Below are 25,601 nucleotides of genomic sequence, written 5' to 3' on the forward strand. Positions count from 1 at the left end.
AGTCGGTGAATCTAGTAACACTCAAAAAAACAAAAAAAGTTGGGAACAGGGCAAGAAAAGCTCTTCTTAACAGAAGAGAGGCAGCTAATAAATGTAGAAGGTATTGTAGGATAACAGAAACATCATTTTACAACTTGCAAGGTTAGGATTGATTCAGGCAAAAATCATTAGTGGGTGCTAAAACTATTGGTTGAAAGATTTTTTTGAGAGCAAGATATTCACGTGATTTTAAAGTCTCATTCCACAGATTATTTATTAATTACAAAGGGTAAAACTAGCTTTAAAATGGAAATATCTGACTGTCACCACCTTAACCAAGTAATCAAATACAGCAACTTGACAACATGCACCTTCTGAGGGGACGCAGTATGAAGTGCAGGCCGCCCCTGTCAAGTATTCAAGCCACTGTGTTCACCCCGAGTCCAGTAAAGCCTTCAAGCATAACTTTCAGTTTATAGGAAAGACAGAGGAAATTAATTTTGCCAAATCTGGCTTATTTCCCTCCCTTCCCTTCTTCCTTCTTCCATGAGGAAACAATCAGATAAATCCAGAACATGAGACATTCTATAAGACAACTGGCCTGGATGCTTCAAAAAAAAAGCAATGCTTTATATACATATATTTATATAAAAGGTAGGTGGACCATTATAGGTTAAAAATGACTAAAGATGAACCACCAACTGCATCATCCTGAGACCAGAAGAACTAGATGGTGTCCAGCTACAACCGATGACTGCCCTGACAAGGAACACAACAGAGAACCCCTGAGGGAGCAGGACTGCAGTGGCATGCAGACCCCAAATTCTCGTAAGACCAGACTTAATGGTCTGACTGAGACTAGAAGGACCCCGGTGGTCATGGCCCCCAGACCTTCTGTCGGCCCAGGACAGGAACCATTCCCGAAGCCAACTCTTCAGACATGGATTGGACTGGACAATGGGTTGGAGAGGGATGCTGGTGAGGAGTGAGCTTCTTGGATCAGGTGGACACTTGAGACTATGTTGGCATCTCCTACCTGGAGGGGAGGTGAGAGGGTGGAGGGGGTTAGAATCTGGTGAAATGGACACGGAAAAGAGAGAGTGGAGGGAGAGAGCAGGCTGTCTCATTAGGGGGGAGAGTAATTGGGAGTGTGTAGCAAGGTGTATATGGGTTTTTGTGTGAGAGACTGACTTGATTTGTAAACTTTCACTTAAAGCACAATAAAAATTATTTTAAAAAAAAGTGACTAAAGAGATGTAACAACCAAATACAATATATAAACCTTGATTAAGGAGCCCAGGGGGTGCAATGGTCAAAGTGCTCGGCTGCTAACCGAAAGGTTGGTGGTTTGAACCCACCAGTGGCTCCATTGGAAAAAAAAGACCTAGTGATTTGCTCCCATGAAGATTACAGCCTAGGGAACCCTGTGGGGCAGTTCTACTCTGACCTATAGGGTCACTATGAGTCAGAATCGACTCAGCGGTGCACAACAAACCTTGATTAGGTGCTGGAGGAAATCAAAAAACTAGAGACTTCTTGGGGACGATTGAAGACATTTAAATATAATCTACAAACTGGATGATGTGGAATTTTTAATCTTCTTGGCTGTGATAATAGTATTGTGGTTCTGTAGAAGAATACCCTTATTCTTAGAAGATGCGTGCGGTGAAGTATTGAGGGGTAAAGTGTCAGGGTCTCTGCGGCGTACTTCGGAGACAGGGAGAAAAAAGATAAAGCAAATATGGCCAAAGGTTAACATTTGATGAATCTTGATGGGGAATATATGGGTGTTCAATGTACTATTCTTTCAACTTCCCTGAAAGTTGGACATTTATAAAAACGAAAACCGAGGAGAGAAGTCAACTTCAATGTGCCCTCTGAGTCAGCCATGGCTCTCCTGGCCCATTCTTTGACCTCACGTTCCCACAGTCCCAGACCAGCCTTGTCCTGTGGCTTCTGCTCCAGGGCATCCTTTACTGGTTTAGAAAGAGGCACCGAGGGGTAAGAAGTTGAAGGGGTAGGTGCGTGAGTGCATGTGTGTGTAACAAGGGAGACCACTTCAGGCGGTTCTGATTCAGTCTCATCACTCCCCTTTGGAAGGTAAAGTAACCTAATAACCAAGTTTATGTGGCCTAAACTTCTGTGAAGCTTGAAGTGGACCTTCCGTGGACCCAGGGTTAACACCACTGGTTAGGTGCCCAAAGCCCTGCACATATTTTTTTTTCTCTGTTAGACTTACTGCGTGGTCTCATCCCGGTCACTTCAACACTGGGAATGGGGCCCAATGCACAAGGTCTTTCTGCTGTAAATGCACCCTAGCTTTCTTTTTTCTGTCTGAAAGCCTTTGATTTATGTGAGACTTTTTCGCGTATATGTGGCAGTAGAACCAAATGAGAGAGCATTAAGATACCGTCAACTGCCATCAGAAAAAATAAAAGATCCAGCCCCAACCGCACCAAGGGGACAGACAGACCTAGGTTTGAATGGAGGTCCCCCTGTACCCTTTGCCTGAGACAGGCAAGGTCTCTTCATCCCTGAGGAGAGCCAGGTGAATGTAAGCCAAAATGAGCTCAGCATCCGATTTTACTAGAATGTCCCAGCATCCGTCTGGTTTGGGTGCTCGGGGATACACAACCGTTATTTTCTCCTGCTACAGTTTTTATAAAAATTTCTGGTTTCTATGTAATCTGTGATACCTTCTAATCTGAAGACGTGTTTGAGTAAAACTTCTATTCTTTATGCTCTTAAGGCTATTTCTTAAAATTTTCTCATTCCTTTTCACCCATTCACCACCATTGACCCAGATCCTCCTCACCAGAAGTGCTTGCTAGCAAGGAGACCAGCCCAAAGTCACAGAGAGCGGAGGGCCCCTATAAATTTCGTTAGTCTGGAAACGGTCCCTGAACCACAGTTTGTAAAACACTGTTTTATGAGAAAAGAAGATGGGATGAAGACAGAAAAGACACCCCTGGAAACAATAACACTGTGGTGTGACCACAGGATTGGACGCGAGGAAGTCATGAGTTCTAATTCTAAATGTATTTCCCAAGACACAGTGGCAAGATTGAATGGAAAAGTGCTACAGAGAGTCCTTTGGTCATGTTTTCGTTCATGCACCCATCAACTGTTCATTACATATATGCCTCCAAGGTGCTGGAAGGGATGCAAAGACGGGCCAGTGTGAGAGCTAGACCTTGAGGAGCTCCTGGCCTTGCACAGTGATAAGATATGTCCATCAGTGCCACCAGCTGGCCATCGGAGGGGGGTGGGTCCCGTGCATGAGAAGTGCAGAAGAGAGAGGCTGCTTCCCCTCTGTGGAGCCGTGAGGTTTGCTAGGGGAAAAAAAGGCAGGCCTTTAGAAACTAGGCAGGCTTTAGACATTGGAGAAGGGTGAGTAAGTGTCGCAGTGTTGGGAACAAAGCGGACAGCGTTTCTGAGAGTGGAGGGTATAGACAGAGTTTGGCACAGAAAGCCCACGTTGGCAAGTGTGCAGTCTAACTTTAGAAAAGTATAGATTGGAGCCGTATCATGGAGGGCTTTGAATTCTCAATTGAATTTATATTTTACGCAGTAAGGAGTTGATGAAGGCTTTTGACCAGATGCCTGCTTGAAGATGATTAATCTGGCAACCACAGTGATCTCAGGGAGAAAAATTTTTGTGATGTGGTGGGTGCCACGGCCAAAGTACAGTGAGGTGAACAGTGACAACGTGGTAAGGAGGTGTTTCCTCTGAGGGTGACAGTTCTTTGTAGCTGAAATGAGAGAGGAGAGGTTGGTACCTTGAGGAGGAAGAGTGTGTGAGGTCAGAGGGAGAGTACTTGACTGCAGGAGTGGAAAGTCTTTGTGTGCTTTAGTTATTTCCTGGACTTCATGGCCAGGTCTCAAAGGACTGAAGAAGGCTTGTTCACCTGTTACTCTTCTGGGCCAATGACTTTGAGTAAAACAGACCATCTTAGAGGTTTTCTGTCACTTTAAAAAGTTCTGCTAAGCCCTGGGTCACGTGCCTTTAAATCCTGGTTATATAACTTTGCTCCAAATTGGAATTCTGCAGCCTCCTGAGCTGGAGGCTCATTCTTCCCCTCCCCCACCTGGCACCTCATTTTCTGTGGGTCAGGGTTAGCTTCTTGCTAACCATTGTTGCAGAACTCTGTAAATACTTGGTCCCACAGGTTCTAAAAGTTGGCAAGCTAGGCTGCTCCCTGCAGGTTGCGAGACCAGAGTATTCCAGAAAAGGAGCCAGTAAAATCCCAAGCATGTTAACAGAGTGTAGCAGCTGCGCCATGTGCCGCCCCGTCACCCCCAAACCCGCCCCTGCGGGCTGGGCGCCCCAGTGCTGAGGCCAGCAGCTCCCAGCCTGTGGCCCACAACCAGAAGGAGCCCACATGCACCACATCGTGGCCGATCCGTAATCGTGGCGATGACAACAGATTAAATCTCTGGCTCTCGGCACTGAGCACTGGGTTTGTCGGGGTCACTCGCTGTTCCCTTGCTTCTCCCAATTTTCCATAGTGAGAGAGCAAGTTTGGAGGCTGCTGCTACAGTACAAATACTGTTTGGAAGCACTCTGACTTCTACTCTGTCCAGAGCTTAGTCCTTTTAGTAGCCCATGGTGCATGTCTCTCTTCCAGCAACCCCTCAACACATGATCCTGAAATGTTGTTCTAAATAGGAATATGCCTATATATTTACTTATACCCTGCTTCTTTCTAAAAATGATCTGAGGCAGTTTGTAAATATGCATATAATATATATTTACATATTTGTAGTGATTTTTTTCTTAATTAGTAATTGGGGAAAAAGGAATACATGAGTAGGAAAATTAGACACTGCCAGGATTAAGGTTCGTTCACAAAGTTTAACTACAAATAAAGTCCTCTAGAAGCAAGTCACAGATGGTTTTGCTGAGTTTCCTAGCAGCCAAGGCAAAGAGGGAAACTTAATCAAGGATAAAATTCACATGCCTGTAAGATACAAACAGACCAAGAGAACAAGAGTTCCTCCTTGTACTACATAAGCTTCCCCAAGGAAGTGCTCATAAATAATCAAGTGGGCAAAGCTCTCAACAGCTTCCCTGCAGTGAATACCATTTTGTTGACTTGTTGCAGTGTCCCTCCGGGTAGGCCAAGTGGCAAAGTGCCATGTAGGACAAGGACAAGGTGGCTCTGTACGGTTCATCAGTTTTTAAATGGCAGTCTCTGAAGAACCTTGGCTCTGGAAGATACTCCCTAACAAAAGAGTTCCAGGATCAGATGAGTCTGGCAAGAACTGTGTGATGCCAGCACATTAAAGGTTCTGAGAAGTCCTGCAATTAAAAAATCTGTTTAACTTTGGCCTAGCATTTCCTAGGCTGATTAATCACAAGACCCTTTTTAGAAAGTAAAAACACTTATTAGTACACTGAGGAATAAAGGGAAACTTTTTATTCTGTCCCTAAAATCTAGAATAGGGGTCAGCAAACTTTCTGTAAAGGGGCCAGGTAGTAGATATTTTAGGCATGTGCTTTTTGTCACAGCTACCCAGCTCCTCCATTGTAACAAAAAATACGGGTTTGTTCCAGTAAAACTTTATTTTGGATACTGAAGTTGGAATTGCATATAATTTTCACGTGTCAGGAGATGTATTCTTCTTTTGACTTTTTTTTTTTTCAGTCATTTAAAAGTCCAGAAACCATTCTTAGCTCACAGGTCATAAAAACAGCTGGTGGGCCAGATTTGGTGTGAGCCGCAGACTGCCCCCTCCTCACTGAGGGTAATGTCTGGATGGCGTGTCTCTCTAGCAGGCCTCGCTAGGTACTGTCCTCAGAGTTCAGTTTGAATTTAGACCTTTGTGTTTCTGGTTTGAGAGCAGATTTGAAGAAAAAAAAAAAAGCTCAAAAGGTAGTAGAAAATTGGTTTGAGTACTTACCAGCAGGTCTAAGATTCTTCTCAGAAAACAATTGTGGGCCCTCGCAAAGAGGGTATTTACAGACTAACAGTCGAAGCCTTAAAGTTTTACTGTGTCCCTTGTGGCTGAATCAGTTTCAGACTGAAAATGTTTTAGCAGGCTTTAAGCGCTTGACTACTAGCTGAGAGATTGGCACCTTGAACCCAGCGAGAGGCGCCTCGGAAGGTAGACCTGTCAATCTGCTTCCAAAAGGTCACGGCCTCGTAAAGCCCTACAGAGGGGCTCTGCTCTTCACACACGGGCTTGCCGTGAGTCAGAAACTCTCCAGCAACCAACAACAACATCGTCTTTCACTCATCACGTCCATAGAAATAAAAGTCTCAGTGCATCCAGGAACATGTGATTCTAAGAAAGCCTAACGTCCTAGTCAACCCCCTCCGCAAGTAAACTAGTAACCTGTGCCCCTCCCCACTAAAACTAACAGAGTATGCTTTTTGATTTTTACTCGTGAAACATTCAGCTTGTTAGGATGTCATTATGGTGGCAGAAGAAGGACCAAAACCTTCCCACTACCAAGTCTGACATTTCGGTTTCAGCTCAGCAGATATTTATTGAGTACTTACTGCGCGAAAAACGTGGTGCCAGTTGTAATGGGAGATACAAAAATGAGCAAGAAGCAGACAATATCTTCTTCACCTTGTGAATCAGATTCAAGGTCCTCCCCAATTTAGAGCCCATGACTGTGGTGTCTGGATGAACTTCACCTCCCTGTCTCTTCCACTCACAAGTGTTTATTCATTCAACAAACATTGTGAGTTATCGCCCCTGTTCCAGGCCCTTGGGACCCAGCTCCATGGAGCTGACTTTTCAGAGCCCATCAGTGTTTCACATTTCCTCTGGCCTCTTGGCTTACAGCCTCTTTTCTAGAGTAGGGCAGAAGTTGTTACCGTTTGTCCTTAGATCTCAACTTTTGTGTTCCCCACACTGTGTGTGACTTCTTGACATATTTGTGAGGAGAGGACATCTCCTAATGAACCCCTTTCTGGTCTGTGCTCTAAATGCTCTTGTTTCTACCATCTCTGTGGTTCCCCCCCTTCTGCCCCCTCTTATTTAGTGATTACATCATTTTTCATTTTAGCAGATCCATAATTTTAAAGCCATTGACTATCATTAAGCAATGTGAGTTTTAAACAAATGTTATAGGTAGCTAAATATACTCATAAGCAATATATATCTGGTGGGCAGTTGTGTTTTGGTTGGACGAGATTCTCTACAATGTTAATTTTTTCCAGTCACGAAAGTAATATGTAATTGTAGAGAAAATTTGGAAAATTACGAGGGAAAAAAATCCATAATTGTAACACCCATTGATCAACCCTATTAATATTTAACACGTATTTTTTTTACTTTAAAATTTTTTCTCGACTCTAAAATCATTTTTAATTTTTAAGTTAGCAAACAGTAAAATTGCCTTTTTTTTTTTTTTTTGGTGTACAGTTCTCTGAATTTTAGCACATACATAGATTCATGGATCCCCCACCAAAATCAAGATAGAGAAAAGCCCCCCCAATCCAGCAGTCTTTGAATCCCACCTCCTCCCTCTCCAGCCCCTGGCAACCACTGATCTGCTCTCTGTCACTTAGATTTTGTCTTTCTGAGAACATCACATACGTGGACTCATACAGTGTGCAAGCTTTGGAGACTGGCTTCTTTAACTCAGAATCATACCTTTGAGCAGTAGTATAGTATCCAGTTGTGTGTGTCAATAATACGTTCCTTTTCATTGCTTAATATTCCATTGTATAACTGTGCCACAGTTTGGTGTCCATTTACCATTTAAGATCAGATTTTTTTTTTTTTTTTTTAAACATTTTGACGTTTCTGAAATCCTAAAGTGCATTAAAATCAGTGTGTATATGTATTGTGGAAACCCTGGTGGCGTAGTGGTTACGTGCTACAGCTGCTAACCAAGAGATCAGCAGTTCGAATCCACCAGGTGCTCCTTGGAAACTATGGGGCAGTTCTACTCTGTCCTATAGGGTCACTATGAGTCGGCATCGACTTAGCGGCAGTGGGTGGGGATATTTATTATGGTGGGTGTTTTTTGTTTGTTTCCCCCAAAAAGCTGTTGATAAATGGATGGTGCACTCATTGAAAGCTGCGACTGTCTTAGGGTTGAGGCACTGTGGTGGTGAGATGATGGGTATGGAGGAAACAGAGGGCTGTTGAGGATCAGTGGGACTAAGGGACATGGGCAGAAGCAGTCAGAGAAAGAAGGCCCAAGGGCCTCGCAGGCGGTGCCTAGAGCAGCTTGGCAGCCTCAGGGGGCTTTGGGGAAGTTTGGAGTAGAGGCGTGACGGCAAGAAAAGGCTTTGAGAACAAGGCAGATCTAACCACGGTCCGCACCAGATGTCTGCATCATTGGTGCTCATGGGGGTGGAGGCGGCAGTGGTGCTGCTGGTACTGATGAAGTGGAGGAAGAACTTGGGAGAGCCTGGCAGGGACAGGAGTCATTGACTGCCAGCCTGCATGCCAGGGACGAAGGGCAGCGGATGCAGAACTGCCCCCTACACAGGCCAGGACCTGGGCAGGAAAGGGCAAGAGATATGGAGAACTGAGGACAGACTCCACCCAAATGAATGGGCTGTGTGGGTGGGGCGTGTTAAATGGGAAACTATAAAGCAAAATGAGACTGGCGCAACAATTAAGATCAAGATGTACATAGGAACACTGCGATGTTAAATGGGCCCAGAGTGTGTCTGATGGTAGGAGTTTGGGCAAAGTGTATGTTTTTCCATGGAAACTATTAGGGCTGGTTCTCAGTAGAATTGTGTCACGGCTAAGTGCATGGCCTGGAGGTATTTGCAGAGCTTATTCCTGGCTCCTGCCCTCTGTGTCACAAACACATCCCATTTTGTGAGATAGGAAAAGGCACCACGGACCATCCTCGTATAGATCCTCCAAGAACAGGTTCCCAGTAGCCACTGGGAAGGGAGAGGCAAGAATAAGAACTGACACTGGGGAGTCATTTTCCAAAGAGACTACCCCTTCTCAGACCCTCCTTCTGGGAGGCCTTCTGCGTGGAAACTCCTCACTCCCCAGCTCACGCCTCTTCATGTGCTGAGTCCAGGGAAAGTTGGTGCCAGTTCGCAGACAAGAGAAAGACCCTCCAAGCCAGTGGGGAGCCCTGTTGTCTTCACCCATGCTGTCTGTCCCCTGGCTCACATTTTACCAAAGGCCTCCTTCCCAGAGCGCGATTATAGAAATCACTCTTTGCCTTGCCCAACAGAGCACATTTGCAAAATTAAAAGTTCTTTAAAGCTTTTTTTTAAAGCTACACTACAATGGGGGCGAAGTTTCTAGAATTTATGGCATAGCTAATGATATCACCACTCTTTCCTAGGAAAGACTGTGTCTTCACCATTGACCCGTCCACTGCGCGAGACCTCGACGACGCCCTCTCTTGCAAGCCACTCGCTGACGGTAGGATGGAAATCTCTGTGCCGTTCTGGGTAACAGGCAAGCTGTGGGTTGGCCTGGCTGCCCTGTGCTTCCTGGGCAGCGTAATATGTAAGGTTGGGCTCGCTTTGCTTCTGAACTTGCCAAAGGCCCCAGAGCCTACACGCATATTTGGCCTAAAGATTGTGTTTCCATGGTGACTTTGGTGAGGGCGAGAATAAGAAGTGGCCTCTCACCAGGACTCTTCCTGGGCCTCAGGAGAGGAAGCAGTGAGGGCAGGAGAACTAATCCCAGGCCAGACCCTCCAGGAGGTTCCAGTGTTGGCATAAGGTGTTATAGATAGCAAGTCCTTTCAGGCTTCCTGGAGGCATGGGCCTTTTACCTGACTCTGACAACAGATTGGGGTGATCGAAGGGGCGCCCATGGTAGGCATGTTCAGCAGTGGGCTGAAGGAACACCTTCCCTGACAGCTGCACCCCAAGGCCTGAGCTGGAGAAGCCTGACATACTTCCAGCAGGTCTTCATCTGTCCAGCAGGGTGCAAAAGGGAGAGCATTAGGGGCTCTTTACATATTCTTGTAGGGTGGAGCTAGGCTGGAAAAAGTGGGACAGAGGCTTAGCTTGTCCAAGCTTTGAAAATTACAGTCTGCGGGGAGAAAGGAGCAGGCCCTATCCCCCTCCCCTCCCCTTCAGGTGCCTTCCAAATGTGCTGCTTGAATCTTTAGCTACTTCCTGCCTCTCGGGTGGTGTCTGGGTGACTGCTTTTGGCATAGGTCATTCTCAGAGATGACCTTGGCACTACGTGACGGCTTGCACATAGCGGGCCACTCGTGCAGCTTCAGGCGCGGCCAAGTGTCCATGGTCCGTCACAGAGGCTTCCCCTCTCCTACTGATGCGTAATTCTGCAGCTCAGCGTGCAGTCTCCTGTCTGTTGTCACGGAGGCGGGTTAGCAAATAGAAGGCTGAGAGACAGAAGACATCATGGCTGTTGGAAAGATGACCCAGTATTTCCAGCTAAAGGAAGTAGAAAAGAAGATAAAGCGTAGAAAAAAGTTCCTAGGGAGATTTCTTAGGAATTATATCTTTCTGAAGTCCAAAGTTTGAGCAGCCTACTTAAAAAAGCAAAGACTGGGCCAGTTTCTTACATTCTGAGCCATCTCTAATGCTGGCATAGCTGTGGGCCAACCTGCTCCCTGGGTGGGCTCCACTTCCTTGAGCCACAGTCTGAAAAGTGCCCCCAGGAGAAATCCCCAGGGAACAGTGGGTCTCAACCACCTGGATTCCTCTTTTCTCTGGGATCACAGCCCTGCTCTGTTTGTTGCCTGATGCTCGAAGACAGTGGCTTCCTTTATTTTGTCCAGTTTGATGGTTGTTAGTGGCCAAATGGGGAAATCGAATACCCATTACTCCATCTCAGCTGTCAGGGAGCGCTTCTCGTCTCAGGGACACCAGGGAGCGGGCACGTGTCCTGCCCACACACTCTGCATGCTGCAGCTTCACGTTGAGGGTTCAGATACACCGGCCGAGGCTCCGTGTGGGGGAATGGTGAAAGATATGACAGGAAAGCGGAATTGGGGACAACGCTTTCTGTTTGTCAGACAAGAGGAGGCCAGGTAGACGCTGTTCAGTAGGAGAGCAGTCAGCACGAAGAGAGGAATTTGGCAGTGAAAGCTGAAGGAAAGCGTGAGAAAGTGGAGGTGGGACAGGGCAGAGGCACAGCAGTGGTTTAGGGACAGAGGCGATAAGGAGCTGGACTAGAGATGGGGCATTGTCAGCGGGGCTGGGAAAGGGCTAGTGACAGAAGAATCCGTGAAAATGGAGGTTGGAGTTAAGGGAGAGGAGCCAAGGATGGTGCTGGGGTTGCACCCTGGCAGATGGAAGGTAAGAATCGGGAAGCCAGGGGGACACGCTGGCTTGTCGACATGGAGCTGTCTGTCTGGTAATATGTATTTCTATAAGCTCCTTCGAGTCCTTTTCAATATACGCAGCCCATATAACCATATACAAAGAAAGCCTGGAAGAAAAGTAGACGATACACTGAAATACCCAGTGACTTTATTAGAATGGTGGGGTGATGCATGATTTTGCTCTTCTTTCTAGCTTCCGGATTTTTATAAGGCAGTAATAATAGTTTTATAATGAAAACACTTTTTAAAGTAAAAAAAAAAAAAAGGAATTATGAGGTGCCAGAAATCCCAGGCTGCCCAGTAGCGCACTGCACCTGGTGACAGACACCTTCCATCTGCATGGCCACCCTTGCGTTCCGGAGGCGTAATTAACATCTGTTCATTTGGCAAAGGGGCAGAAAAATGACGTGGCAAAGGAGCCATGGAAGAGTGTGAAAAGGTCGGAGTTCGTCAGTCAAGTGTTTTTCTGGTGGCACTTCTGCAGTTGGCCTTTGTGACAGACAGAAGGCCCTGCCAGGGCCATTTATCCAGGAAAATGAAAACGGAAAGTTGGTTCCAGTTTGGATCTTGGGGAGGCTAGCAGAGTTCAGGTTCTGTTAGTTACCAGTTAGTGACAATTCTTGCTTAGAGGGAAAAAAAATGTTTAATATTTCAAAAGTAAAATATTTACATCATCTATAACCATTTTTATTTAAAGAAAATATATTTAACTTTCCTTTAGTCCCATTAAAATCATCCTAATGACTGTTATGTGAAAACTCTATGTGAACAGGTGTAATTATGTAGTCCTTGGTCTCCATTTCTGTAGCATGTTGCAAAGATTCGTCACTTCACCAATGCCTTCTACCAGGCGCAAGACTTAGACATTACGGTCTACAGATAGGTTCTACCAAAAAAAAGTGACCACCTGGTCTCCAGCAGATCACCTTTGGAAGGCCAAGGGGACATGCTGCTTACCTTCCTGGTATCTCAGTTTTAGAAGGGAGTCTATCAGTCATCTAGCCCAATAATTCTCTGCCTTTTTTAGCCTTTAAACGTACCACAGCGGAACACTCCGTGAGCGTTCCCCAGCCCAGAACCTTAACTGTGCCCCTCTCACTTTTGCCGTGAGTAAGAGTGATTTTATCGTGATAACCCAGAGTTGACTCTAATTTATAAAGACAGTGAATCACACACTTCAGTGTTTTTTTTATTGTAACAGATCACTTGCAACACAACTCACAGTTGACCTCACCACTCAAGTGTGGGAATGCCACAGTTGTCAGATCAGCCTCTGGTTTTCAAATTACCTTTACAGTGTCCACTTATTGAATATCCAGATTGCTTTTGAACTCTCTACATTTAAAGGCAGCCCATTCTCCTTCAAGACTGCATGACTATTAGGAAACCCTTCCCTGTAACGATCTGAGATACCGTCTTCCTGTAATTTTCCACCCATTGGTCCCATTTATGTCCCTCGAGGCCCTACGGAATTAGTCTAACCTCTCGTGTAAAAACACTTCATATACTAGATAACAGCTATCTTGTATCTTCTGAGTCACAATCCTTCCATGTCCTGTAGTTTTATGGTGTCTGAGTCCATTTCCCAAGTCTTGGAATCATGTTTGCCTTTATGAAGTCTGAGGAACCCAGCTGCTTGTGCCCAGACTTCTCCCTGGCTGGCACAACATGGGCCCATCTCCTAGCCACTTCTTTATTGATTGGAATTGAGCCCATGGGAATAGCTGCATATTCCGTTCAGTTAAACAAATATTTATTGCTTAGCTCTAGTCTCTGAGAGAGGAGATTGTCAACCAGACAAGTCAGGACCTTTATCCAGTTTTTAGTTGATTCAGGATTACGGCAGATCCTACAGGAAATCGATGTCTCCAGCATCTTGTTCTCTAATGATGTCTGCTCTGTACCTTAAATGTGGCAGAAGTAACCCAGCCAGGGTTTAGAACATGAATGGATGGGGCTGGTGGAAGGAGGAGAACAGGAAGTGACTGCCGATGGGTACAAGGTTTCTTTTTGAGGCGATAAAACTGTTCTGGAATTAGATAGTGGTGATGGTTGCACAATTTTGTGAATGTAGTAAAAACCACTGGGGCGAAAATGAGTGCATAAATGGATGAATGAATGAGAATAAACAAGCAAACCCACTCAGCCTTGAGGCTTTCTGGAAATTGGAATCTGCACTTCAGCAACCATTTACCAGAGGTCTTGGTGGATTGCCTAGGCCGGACACCCAGAGTCACATCCTCTTGTCTCTCTTACCTCCTAGTCGCCCTCACTCTGAGCTGTACAATCCCAGCCCCACGTGCACACTCCCTCCTCATCCTCCTGCCCGTTTCCCAATTCCCAGAGTACAGCCTTCAGCTCAAAGAAAGGTCTATGCTACTGTCCGCGGGTAAGAAAGTACCCTGGCAAATGGGTACCATCCAGCCTGAGGGTCCTCCTGCCCAGTTTGCCTCTGTTGCCTTCCTGGCTGCATGGCTTTCCCTTTCCCGAGGCACCTGGACGAAGGAGCTCTGTCCCGGGGAGCCCGTATTAGTAAGGGAATTAGGAACTAGACCCTAGGAGCAACGCCTGTAAGAACTCCTTAGGATTCCTAAACTCTGTGACTTCCTGTGTGGTTGTACTTGTTGCCTGCTGAGAGTTTCTGTCATGACTGCTCACCTCAGGAAGCGGTGAGAAAGTAGGAGCTGGAGAGACCATGTCCCCTGTGTGCCAGGCTTGGGCTGGAGAGCCTGAGGGCTAGAAGGGGGCGGAGCAGGGGAGCCGTTTTAAAGAGCAAAGGGCTGAGATAAGTCTCTGGACCTGCTCCTGGGAAGGAAAGGCAAACGTAGACGTCCTGGAGCTTATTGGTGAAAAGGTTCGTGTGTATCCGCAGTAAGCAGGCCAGACCCTCCTCCTGGGCTTCGTTCTCACCTCTGAGAAGACCAGACCCCAGCAATCATTCCCACCCCCACCTCTTTATCTTCCCCTTTGCTCTAGCTCCCTCCTCTCACTGTATGAACTTAACTTTCCTTCATCCTCCTGATCCTTTCCTAGACCCTGCCACAGCCTCAGGAAGGTTCACTTTCCCTAACCCATCAAGACACCGTGAAAGAATGGCCTTTGCTTGCCCTTTCTGCTCTCTCCCTTCCCACTTACTCCTTAATTGTAACATGGCTTCAGAAAGCTCAGTGAAGCAGGTTGCCCTGACTCAGTCTACCAGACATCTGTGCGGCGTTTGGTCTTTTGCCCACTCCTCCTTGAAATCTTCTCTTCTTGGACTTAGAGGGCCCTATTTCTTCGTTCTGATTTTTGCACTGCTTTTCTCCAGTTGCCTTCTTTAACTCTTACCTCCTGCCCACCGCCGCTTGGGACTCTGCAGAGCTTCAGATTGTCCCCTTCGTGTCACGCTCTGAATCCTTGTTACTTGCTATTCTCTTTGCGTGGAGGGTCTTTCCCTGGAGACTTTGTGGTGAATTCCCTCACCCCCTTCAAGATTTTACCAAAGTATCACGTTCTCAGTAAGGCCTGCCCAGCCTCTCTACCTCTAAATTCATCCCCTTCCATCTCCTGCCCTACCCACTTGACTTTTGTTCTCAGCACTAGTGCCTTGCTAACCTATGATCTACTTGACACACTAATTTTGTATCTTATCTGTCTTCTCACTCAGAATGGATTACCCAATAAGCAAGGTACGCACGTGCTTACTTACGCTTGCTTACTGATCCATAGTACACAGCTTCACCTGTCTCGCTGCAGATTAGTAAGTAAGCACAAGGAAGCCTGTGCATACCTTACCTGCTGGTTAATCCACCCCTGTTCCACAGTTGACTCTGGGTGCCATCATGAGTGTAGGACATGGCTAAGGGTAGGTGCTCAGCAAATCTTTGCTGAATGAATAATGAGTCAGTGTTTGCAGGCACTCAGGAGGGGGAGGTTTCCCAGGTGGAGGGATGCATGTGTGCCAAGTCCCCAGATGACAGAAGGCATGGTATTTTGGAGGGAACCGTATACAGCTTGTAATGTCTGGAACATGAGGTTTGAGTGGGATATTAGTAGTAGATAAAGCAGTGGGGAGTTCATGACTGGCTTTGTAGGCCAGCTAGAACGCCTAGATTTTATGGAGAAGGCAGCATTCTGAGTTGGAAAGCAATATCCACCATTCACTCAAGAAATATGTTTTGAGGGCCTCCTCTTGCCAAGCATTGTGCTTTGTGCTGGATAAACAGGGTGAAATGTTAGACGAGATTCCTGCCCTATCCCCTTCCCTCCACTCCCCCCCTCCCCATGTTTAATACCAATTTAACATTAAATAATGTGAGAATGACCCATAATTTAGATGTGAGAGTGAAAGGGGTAGGGGTAGACAGTAACGTTTAAACCTAGACTTGAAGACTGAATGGGGGTGAGCTAGACAAAGAGTGGGGAGAAAGAACATTCCAGGCTAACGGAATGGAGCGTTTGAAGGCTGTGAGGTACAAAAGACCTTGGCACTTGGCATGGATTGAATTGTGTCCCCCCAAAATATGTGTATCAATCTGGCTATGCCATGATTCCCAGTGTTGTATGATTGTCCACCGTTTTGTCATCTGTTGTGATTTTCCTATGTGTTATAAATCCTATCACTATGATGTTAATAAGATGGATTAGCAGCAGTTATGTTAACGAGGCTGGGCTCAATCTACAAGTTTGGATTGCATCTTGAACCAATCTCTTTTGAGATGAGAGAGAAGCGAGTAGAGAGACGGGGACTTCTTAACCACCAAGAAAGCAGCACCAGGGGCAGAGTGCGCCCTTTGGACCCAGGGTTCCTGCATGGAGAAGCTCCTAGCCCAGGGGAAGATTGATGAGAAGGACCCTCCTCCAGAGCCGACAGAGAGAGAAAGGCTTCCCCTGGAACTGATGCCCTGAATTTGGACTTCTAGCCTACTAGACTGTGAGAAAATTAATTTCTCTTTGTAAAAGCCATCCACTTGTGGTATTTCTGTTATACCAGCACTAGATAACTAAGACAGCACCTAAAGGAGCCAAAAAGTCAGTGTGGTTGAACATGGTAGGTGAGGGCAGCTGTGAGGTGAGTCAGAAGAGGGCCCTGCAGGCCCTGTCAAGGGGTTGGAGTTGTATTCTGAACATAGTGGTAAGCAAAGCATTTCAAGCAAGAGAGAGTCAGGCCCCAGTTTGGAGGCTGGGGAGATCACTCTGGCAGCAGTGAGGAGGCTAGATTAGAGCTGAGGTGGCCAGTGCCCTAACTGAGGCAGAGGCAATTGAGCCAGATGGGAGGAAAGTAATACCCAGCGAAGGAAATGAGGGAGAGAACTGATAGGACTTGTGTCTCGGCAGCTGCAGGAGCCTCTAAACTAGTCCCCTGGGTCTGTTTTCCCCATACCCCTCCCCGCCCATACACACATATACATGTACTGCAGTCAGAGTAGCCCTTATATAAATCTCATCAGGCCTTGTTTAACGCCTTCCAAATTTTCCTGCTCAGCTGAAAGTAAAAATTCAAGGTCCTTACTGTGACCTACTGCTATCTCTACCTAATGGTTCATCCTTGTTCCCCATCATCTCTCCTGTGGCCCACCCTCCTCCAGCCATGTGGCCCTCTTGTTCTTCAGACATGCTGCCTCGGAGCTTTGCACCTTCTGTTCCCTCAGTCCAGACCTGCTTTCCCCCAGATCTTGATATTCTGAGCTCCGTGTTCACATGCCATCTCAAGGAGACCCTTCCTGACCATCCTATCACCACAGTCTAGTCTACGCCTCCCTCCTCTTGATTTTCTTTAAGGTGCTTGTTGTGGGTCTGCCCCACCACATGGTAAGCTTTATGAGGGCAGGGACATCGTTTTGTTCACCGTTGAACCCTCGGTACCTAGAACACTGTGTGTTATGTAGTTGGCACACATGAAGTGTTGAATGAATGAATGAATGAGTGAGTGAATTTATAAGCTTTGGAATTTTGGAAGTAAAGGAAGAATCTAAAATGACATTCAGGTTTCTGGCTTGGGCACTGGGTGGAGGGTAATACCATCCAGTAGGAAATGTTGAGGGGAGCTGGCTTTGTGGGGGAAGATGGTGAGTTCGGATAAAGACATGTTGAGTTTGCAATCCCTGAGAGACATCCAGGTAGAAATCACAAGGCGACAGATTGAAAAAGGAGCCAGGGCTGCAGATGGCTATGTGGATGTCATCAGTGCAGGGGCCTGGCAAAAGTCACCGGCTGAGAGGAACACCCAGGCCAAAATTCTGGGAGAGATCCGCCACGTCACAGACACATCACTCCGCAAAACAGCCGAGAGGGTGAGGCCAGGGAGGCTGGAGGAAAAGCAGAGGAGAGAAGAAGGGAGGCAGGCTAAAAGCCAGGCTAAAGCCAGGCTAAAAGAATGAATTCACAGTCGCTTCAGGGGAGGTCAAGTAAAAGAAAACTGTATAAGAGTCCTTTGGGTTTGGCAACTGGGATATCACAATGGATGACCTTGATGAAATTCATGTCAATGGCTTAGAGGAGGGGATTCCAAATTGTAGTTAGTTGGTGGAGGAGTGAGCGGAAAGTAAGGAAATGGAAAACAGAAGTGAGGATTACAGTTTCTAAGAAGCTTGGCAGTGAAGATAGGAGAAGCAAGGAGGGCAGGAGGGGCAAGGGAGGCTTGTTTCATTGTTTGTTTTTAAGATGGAAGGAATTTGAGCATGTTTCTATACTGAGAAGACAGAGGAGAAGAAGTTGAATATATAGGAATGAGAGAAGTTGGTAGAGTTTACTAGGTCTGGAGGAAGACGGGGTGGGGGTGAATTCAGAGTATTAAGTGGAAAGTGAGGCCAAGGCAAGGAGGAGAAGCACCCTCTCCTTGAGATGGAAAGGAAGGAAGGAAGAAAGGAATGGGGCAGCTGCCGATGAATGTTCACACCTGATGATACCCACACCACCTGTGAAACTGGAAGTAGAGCTGCTGCTGAGGGCAGAAGGCATAGGGAGCGGGGGATAAGCCATCGGATAGAGAGCTGACCAGAATTGGTCATGCAAAGCCTTACCAAGCACGCTTCAGGGTATCCCTGGGTTTGAGTAATATGAAGTCGGCCTACTTCTCTGTCGGATGAAATCCCTTTCAAGAGCAAAATAAAACCTTTGTGGGCTTTCCCAAGCCTTCCCAAACCTCCCAGCCCTTTCTTCCTGACAGAATGAATTGTTCCTACTGTATCCTATTAGCAAGTTTTCTTCATGCCTTGAATACAGCAATAAACATCATTGCTTCTGAATTTAATTCCCCTTTTTGCTTATTTCCTAAGGGACATTTCCTTGGACATCTCTATATCCCAAGTATCATGGACTCATAGCAACCGTACACACAAAAGAATGAAACACTACCCGGTCCCGGGCCACCCCCACAACTGTTGCCAGGCTTGAGTCCATTGTTGCAGTCACTGTGTCAGTCTATCTCATTGAGGGTCTTCCTCTTTTCCACTGACTCTACTTTACCACGCATGATGTCCTTTTCCAGGGACTGATCTCTCCTGACAGTATGTCCAAAGTATGTGGGACGTAGTCCTGCCATTCTTGCTCCCAAAGAGCATTCTGGTTGTATTTCTTCCAAGACAGATTTGTTCGTTCTTTTGGCAGTCCATGGTGTATTCAGTATTCTTCACCAACACACAATTCAAAGGCATGCATTCTTCTGTCTTCCTTATTCATTGTCCAGCTTTCGCACGCATATAAGGCGATTGAAAACACTGTGGCTTGGGTCAGGCACACCTTAGTCCTCAAGGTGACATTTTTGCGTTTTAACGCTTTAAAGAGACCTCTTGCAGCCAATTTGCCCAATGCGATGCATCTTTTGATTTCTCCACTGTTGCTTCTGTGGCTGCTGATTGTGGATCCAAGTAAAATGAAATCCTTGACAACCTCAGTCATCTTTGCATTTATCATGATGTAGCTCACTGGTCCAGTTGTGAGGATTTTTGTTTTCTTTATGTTGAGGTGTAATCCATACTGAAAGCTGTGGTCTTTGATCTTCATCAGTAAGCGCTTCAAGTCTTCTTCACTTTCAGCAAGCAACGTTGTGTCATCTGCAAAACGCTGGTTGTTAATGAGTCTTCCTCCCATCCTGATGCCCTGTTCTTCTTCGAAGAACATGCTGAGCATTTCTCAAGCTGAAAGAACTGAAGAAAAAAATTCAAGCCTCTAGTTGCAATACTGAAGGATTCTACGGGGAAAATATTAAACAACACAAGAAGCATCGAAAGAAGATGGAAGGAATACACAGGGTCACTATACCAAAAAGAGTTGGTCAGTGTTCAGCCACCTCAGGAGGTAAAGTATGATCAGGAACCCAATGGTACTGAAGGAAGAAGTCCAAGCAGCACTGAAGGCATTGGCGAAAAGCAAGGCTGCAGGAATTGACAGAATACCGATTGAGATGTTTCAACAAATGGATGCAGAGCTGGAAGTGCTCACTTGTCTTTGCCATGAAATTTGGAAGACAGCTGGAAGAGATCTGCAATATTATAGAATGGATATCCTGAAAACTCCTTCTTCAGTAAAACTCTTTGAAATGCTACACCTTTTAAAATGTGTGGTTGCGCTAGCAAGAAAGCATAGGAGGTCCTTAGAAGCCACAAGTGAAACAAGAGCAGATAACCAAAGAAGTATCAGTGTGCTAAAGCAAGCAACTAACTTAATGGTATCTTCTGATTCCTAGTGACCCAAAGATTTCGTTCAGGACCCAAAGATTTTGTTCAGAATTTAACACTACCTGCATGATCCATAAAATTTAAAGACAAATATTTATTTTAAAGTAACACCAGGTGGGTAATGCTTCCAGAGGCCTGGTAGAATCAGAACATACCGTTTCTGGAACAATTAACCCTCAATCAAAGCCTTAAAGATTTACCATAGGCAAAGCTAGCTCCAGTAGACATAAGCTCGTGTAAAAGTTGTTATTGTTAATGTCGTTGAGTCAGTTCTGACTCATAGCGACCTTATGGACAATAGAAGGAAATACTGCCCAGTCCTGTGCTATCCTTACAACTGTTGCTATGTTTGAGCCCATTGTTGCAGCCACTGTTTCAATCGGTCCATTTCATTGAGGGTCTTCCTCTTTTTCCCTAACTCCCCACCTTACCAAGTATTATGTCCTTCCTCAGGAACTGGTCTCTCGTGATAACACGTCCAAAGTACGTAAAATGAAGTCTCGCCATCCTCGCTTCTGAGGAGCACTCTGGCTGTATTTCTTCTAAGACAGACTTGTTCGTTCTTCTGGCGGTCCATGGTATATTCAGTATTCTTCGCCAGCACCGTAATTCAACAGCATCAGTTCTTCTTTGGTCTACCTTATTCATTGTCCAGCTTTCACAGGCACATGAGGCAATTGAAAATATCGTGGCTTGGATCAGGCACACCTTAGTTCTCAAAGTGATGTCTTTGCTTTTCAACACTTTACAGAGGTCTTTTGCAGCAGTGTTGTCCAGCACAATATGTTGTTTGATTTCTTGACCTCTGCTTCCATTGGCGTTGATCGTGGATCCAAGTAAAATGAAACCCTTTACAACTTTCATATTTTTTCTGTTTATCATGGTGTTGCTTATTGGTCCAGGTGTGAGGATTTTTGTTTTCTTTATATTGAGGTGTAATCCACACTGAAAGCTGTAGTCTTTGATCTTTATCAGTAAGTGCTTTAAGTCCTGTATGCTTTCAACAAGCAAGGTTGTGCCATCTGCACATCACTGGTTGTTAATTAGTGTTCCACCAATCCTGATGCCACATTCTTCTTCATTTAGTTCAGCTTCTCGTATTATTTGCTCAGCACACAAATTGAGTAAGTATGGTGAAAGGATGCAACCCTGACACACACCTTTCCTGTCTTTAAACCATGCAGTATCCCCTTGTTCTGTTCAAACGACTGCCCCTTGGTCTGTGTATAGGTTCCGCATGAGTACAATTAAGTGTTTTGGAATTCCCGTTCTTTGCAGTGTTACCCATAATTTGTTATGATCCACACAGTTGCATATCTTTGCACAGTCAAAACACAGGTAAACATCTTTTTGGTATTCTCTGCTTTCAGCCAAGATCCATCTGACATCAGCAGTGATATCCCTTGTTCCACGTCCTCTTCTGAATCCAGCTTGAATTTCTGGCTGTTCCCTGTCCATGTTCTGCTGCAACTGTTTTGAATTATCTTCAGCAAAATTTTACTTGTGTGTAATATTAATGATATTGTTCAATAATTTCCATATTCTGTTGGATCACCTTTCTTTGGAATGGGCACAAGTATGAATCTCTCCAATTGGTTGGTGAGGTAGCTGTCTTCCAAATTTCTTGGCATAGATGAGTGAGCACCTCCAGTGCCACATCTGTTTGTTGAAACATCTCAGTTGGTATTCCATCAATTCCTGGAGCCTTGTTTTTCACCAATGCCTTCAGTGCAGCTTGAGCTTCTTCGTTCAGTGCCATTGTTTCTTGATCATGTACTGCCTTCTGAAGTGATTGAACGTTGACACATTCTTTTGGGTACAGTGACTCTGTGTATTCCTCCCATGTTCTTTCAATGCTTCCTGCATTGTTCAAATTATGAAACAGGAAATAAGGCACCATGAGTGAGAGTCAGCAGGAAAAGCAAATGTTAGAATCATCCACAAAAAACTTTGGATATTGGAATTATTGAATATAGGATATAAAATAAGTATTTTTTTAATATGTTAAAGTAATTAAAGGTGTGAATAAGGAATAAGAGACTATCAAATGACCAAGAGATTTATACAAGAACTAGATAGAGCTTCTAGAAATGAAAAGCTATAATAGGTAAAATTAAAACCTCAAAAAATTGGCTAAGTAACCGATTAGACTCATCAAGACAGAATTAGAGAACTGGAAAAAGATCCAAAAGTATATCACAAAGAGACAAAGAGGAATTGTGAAAGAGGAGCTCGGAAACATGGAGTATGGAGTGAGAAGGTCTCATTTTAAGAGTTCCAGGAGGAAATAAGAGGAGGAGAGAAAATAATGACTGAAAAATTTTGAGAATCAGTGAAAGATGTGAGTCTTCACATTCTGGAAGCACAGTGGAGCTTCAGCAGGATACATAAATCCACACCTAGATACATTATATTTGGAGAAGATCTTAAAATCAACCAGAAACAAAAGACAGACCGAGGCAGGAGAGAGCAGACTTCTCAACACTATCAGTGGGATACAGAAGGCAATGATAAAATACCCTGAAAATGCTGAGTGAGAAAAAAAATCTTTCAAATTATAAATTATTTGCCCAACAAAGTGGCCTTTGAAGAATAAAGGCTGAATGAAGACATTTTTAGGCAAACACACTGATAATTTACCACCAACAGACCCTCACCAGAGGATGGCCTTAGGAGAAGAATGAAAATGATCCAAGCAGGAAGGTCTGAGGTACAGGAATGAATAGTGGTAAACATGGATAAATTTAAACAGATTGATTAGACAAAACAACAACAATAATATCTAATTTGTGGGTTAAAAAAAATGCAAGATAGAACTAAAATACCTGACAGTAGGATGTGAGGTGGGAGCAAATGATAAGCGTTAAAGCGTTTTTTTTTTTCTTCTTCTTACTGTTTGGGAGGGATGTAAATTTATTGATAAATTTTAGAACTTATTAAGTACAAATACTAAAATTTCTAGAGAACCATTAAAATAAGAGATGTCTAAGGTGTTTCCGTATAGTCAGAAAACGTATGATTTCACACCTTTTAAATGTTTTGAAGCTTGTTTTATGGCTCAGCATATGGCTTTTCCTGGTGAATATTACATGTGCACTTGAAAAGAAAGTGTACTCTTTCTTATCAGGCATAGTGTTTTGCAAATGTCAGTTAGGACAGATTGTGTTGCTCAATTCTTCTCTAGCTTCACTGAAATTTTCTGTCTACATGTTCTTTCAATTACTGAGAGAATTGAGATTTCCAACTATATCATGGATTTTATCTACTTCTTTTAGTTCTGTCAATTTTTACTGTATTTACTTTGAAGCTGTGTTATTAACTGCATAAACATTTAGCGTCTTTATGTCTTCTTGATGAATTTTACTTTTTTATCATTATGAAGTATTTCTCTGTATCTCTGGCATCTACTTTGTTATTAATATATCTACCAACTTTCTTATGAGTAGTGTGTGCATTGTTGTCTTTATCCATCCTTTCTCTTTTAACCAGTTACTTTATATTTGAAGTGTGTTTCTTGTGGGTATCTGTTTTATCTTGACTATATCTACCTTTTAATTACAATTTTTAAACAATTTACATGTAATTTTAGGTATGGTTGGGTTTGTCTGTTATCTTGCTGTTTTCCTGTTTCTTCCATCTGTTCTTTCTTCTTTTTTTTCTTTCTTGCCTTCTTTTGAATTGAGTATTTTTTTAGTATTCCATTTTATCTCCTCTATTTTCTTGGTAGCTATACCTCTTTGTTTTATTTCTTTAGTATTTGTTATAGACTAGAGTTTCTCAACGTCAGCACTATTGACATTTTGGGCCTGATAATTCTCTGTTGTGGGGGACTGTCCTGTGGATTATAGGATATTTAGCAGCATCCTAGCCTCTGTCCACTAAATGCCAGTAACCCTATCCCCCCTCCCCACTGTTGCAACAACCAAAAATGCCCCCAGAAGCTGTGAAATGTTCCCTGGAGAACAAAACCACCCCCAGTTGAATAGCACTGCTCTCGACTCTAGACTTTACAATATGCATATTTAACTTATCACAGCCTGTCTTCAAATAATATCATACCATATCATGTATAATAGAAGAACCTTACAACAGTATGCTTCTATTTCCCCCTCCCATTTTGGTGCCATTGTTATCAAAAATTTACTTCTACACAAGCTAAAAATCCTACAATGTATTTTTGTTATTAAGCTATTTGGGAAATCCTCATATATTTGGAAATTTATCCATATACTTTTGAATAACCCATGGGTCAAAGAAGAAACCACAAGTGATATTAGAAAATAGTTTCAACTGAATGATAATGAAAATATATTAAAATTTGTGAGATGTAGCTAAAAGAATACTTGGAGCAAAAATTATAGCTTTAAATGCTTACATTAGAAAAAGGTTTAAAAATTGAACCTATAATTAGCTTCACAAATGTTTAGAGGCAAGGGAAAGGTATGAGGTCACTTACTATGAACATGTGCTGTGTGTACAACAAGCACTGAACTAAAAAATGGGAAAATACCTATTACAGCTATAGCAGTAGATGCCCCTTTTACTCCCCCAAAGAAACACCAGACTCTATTATTGCCTTTCATACATGTCATAGTAAAAAACATAATTTATCAACCCAAATAAAAAAAATTCCTGCCAAAATGAAAATCTTAAAACGTACACAGAAAATATCAGATATAGCTATTAGATCTCTTTTTCATTTTTCTAGCATTAGAGTACTACTAGTTGGCAAACAAAGTGTCTTTTTTATACACCATTAATGTTTGTAAAAAAATTGACATATTGGGATTTAACTTTGGAACAAAATTTGAAATATATAAACATGTACATGTGTTTCTTAATGTCCAATTTTGGCATTATTTTTATATTGTATGTCATACATATTTATACTGTTTATATTCCATAAACATTTCACGTATATTTTTAAAAATGATAATAGAAATAGAGTACATAGAGGGGTAAATGCAATGAGAAAAAAGCAACCTCTATCTAAAAAAAGGCATGACAATAGAAAAAATATATAGAAAGCAAGACAAATAAAAAAGCATATATTATGGTGCCAAAAAAATTTGTAATCACAATAAATATAACTCTACAGTGAAAAAGCAAAGACTGTCAAACTGGATTAAAAAAAAAATCTAGCCATACATGCTATTTATAACAAGCATTCTTAAAACATAAAGACACAAAAATGAAATGGAAAAAAATGATACACCTGGAATGTACTAAGCAAAAGAAAGCTAGTATATTTTTATTAATGCTTGTCAAATGGATTTTAAGGTAGAAGAGATTACTAAATGAAAAGAGAATCATTAAATGATGACTAGAAGGATCAGCTCATCAGGAAAATATAATAATTCTAAACATATTACCAAATAATATAGCTTCAAAACAAGGAGAAATTGAGAAATTCACCACTATAGTGGGTTGATTTAATATACCAAGTGATAGTTCAAGCAGACCAAAAATTCAGTAAAACTGTAGAAAATTTAAACAGCAGTCAACAAGTTTGATCTAATAACCGTACCTAGAATGTGAGGCCTGCAATTTGAGATTACACCTTGTTCTCAAGCACACAGAAAACATTTATAAAAACTGACTTTGTGTTAAGCCATTAAGCATATTTCAAAAAGTTGTTGGTATCATATATATGTTCTTGAACCACAACGCAATTAAATTAGAAATAAATTCAAAAAAAATTTAAGAAAAGCACGACA

At 43.5% G+C, this 25,601-nt stretch overlaps 1 protein-coding gene across 2 annotated transcripts in view; it reads left to right on the forward strand.

Annotated features, from left to right (window-relative positions):
• The window catches only part of DIS3L2 (DIS3 like 3'-5' exoribonuclease 2), a 386,635-nt gene that overhangs the window by 217,929 nt on the left and 143,105 nt on the right, over window positions 1-25,601 (forward strand). For both annotated transcript variants that reach the window (XM_049888455.1, XM_049888454.1), the window contains exon 10: window positions 9,266-9,345. In XM_049888455.1, the coding sequence (XP_049744412.1) occupies window positions 9,266-9,345 (80 nt within the window). The remainder of the gene's footprint in view (window positions 1-9,265; window positions 9,346-25,601) is intronic.

This window comes from Elephas maximus, chromosome 6, assembly GCF_024166365.1.
Source record: "Elephas maximus indicus isolate mEleMax1 chromosome 6, mEleMax1 primary haplotype, whole genome shotgun sequence".
NCBI lineage: Eukaryota > Metazoa > Chordata > Mammalia > Proboscidea > Elephantidae > Elephas > Elephas maximus.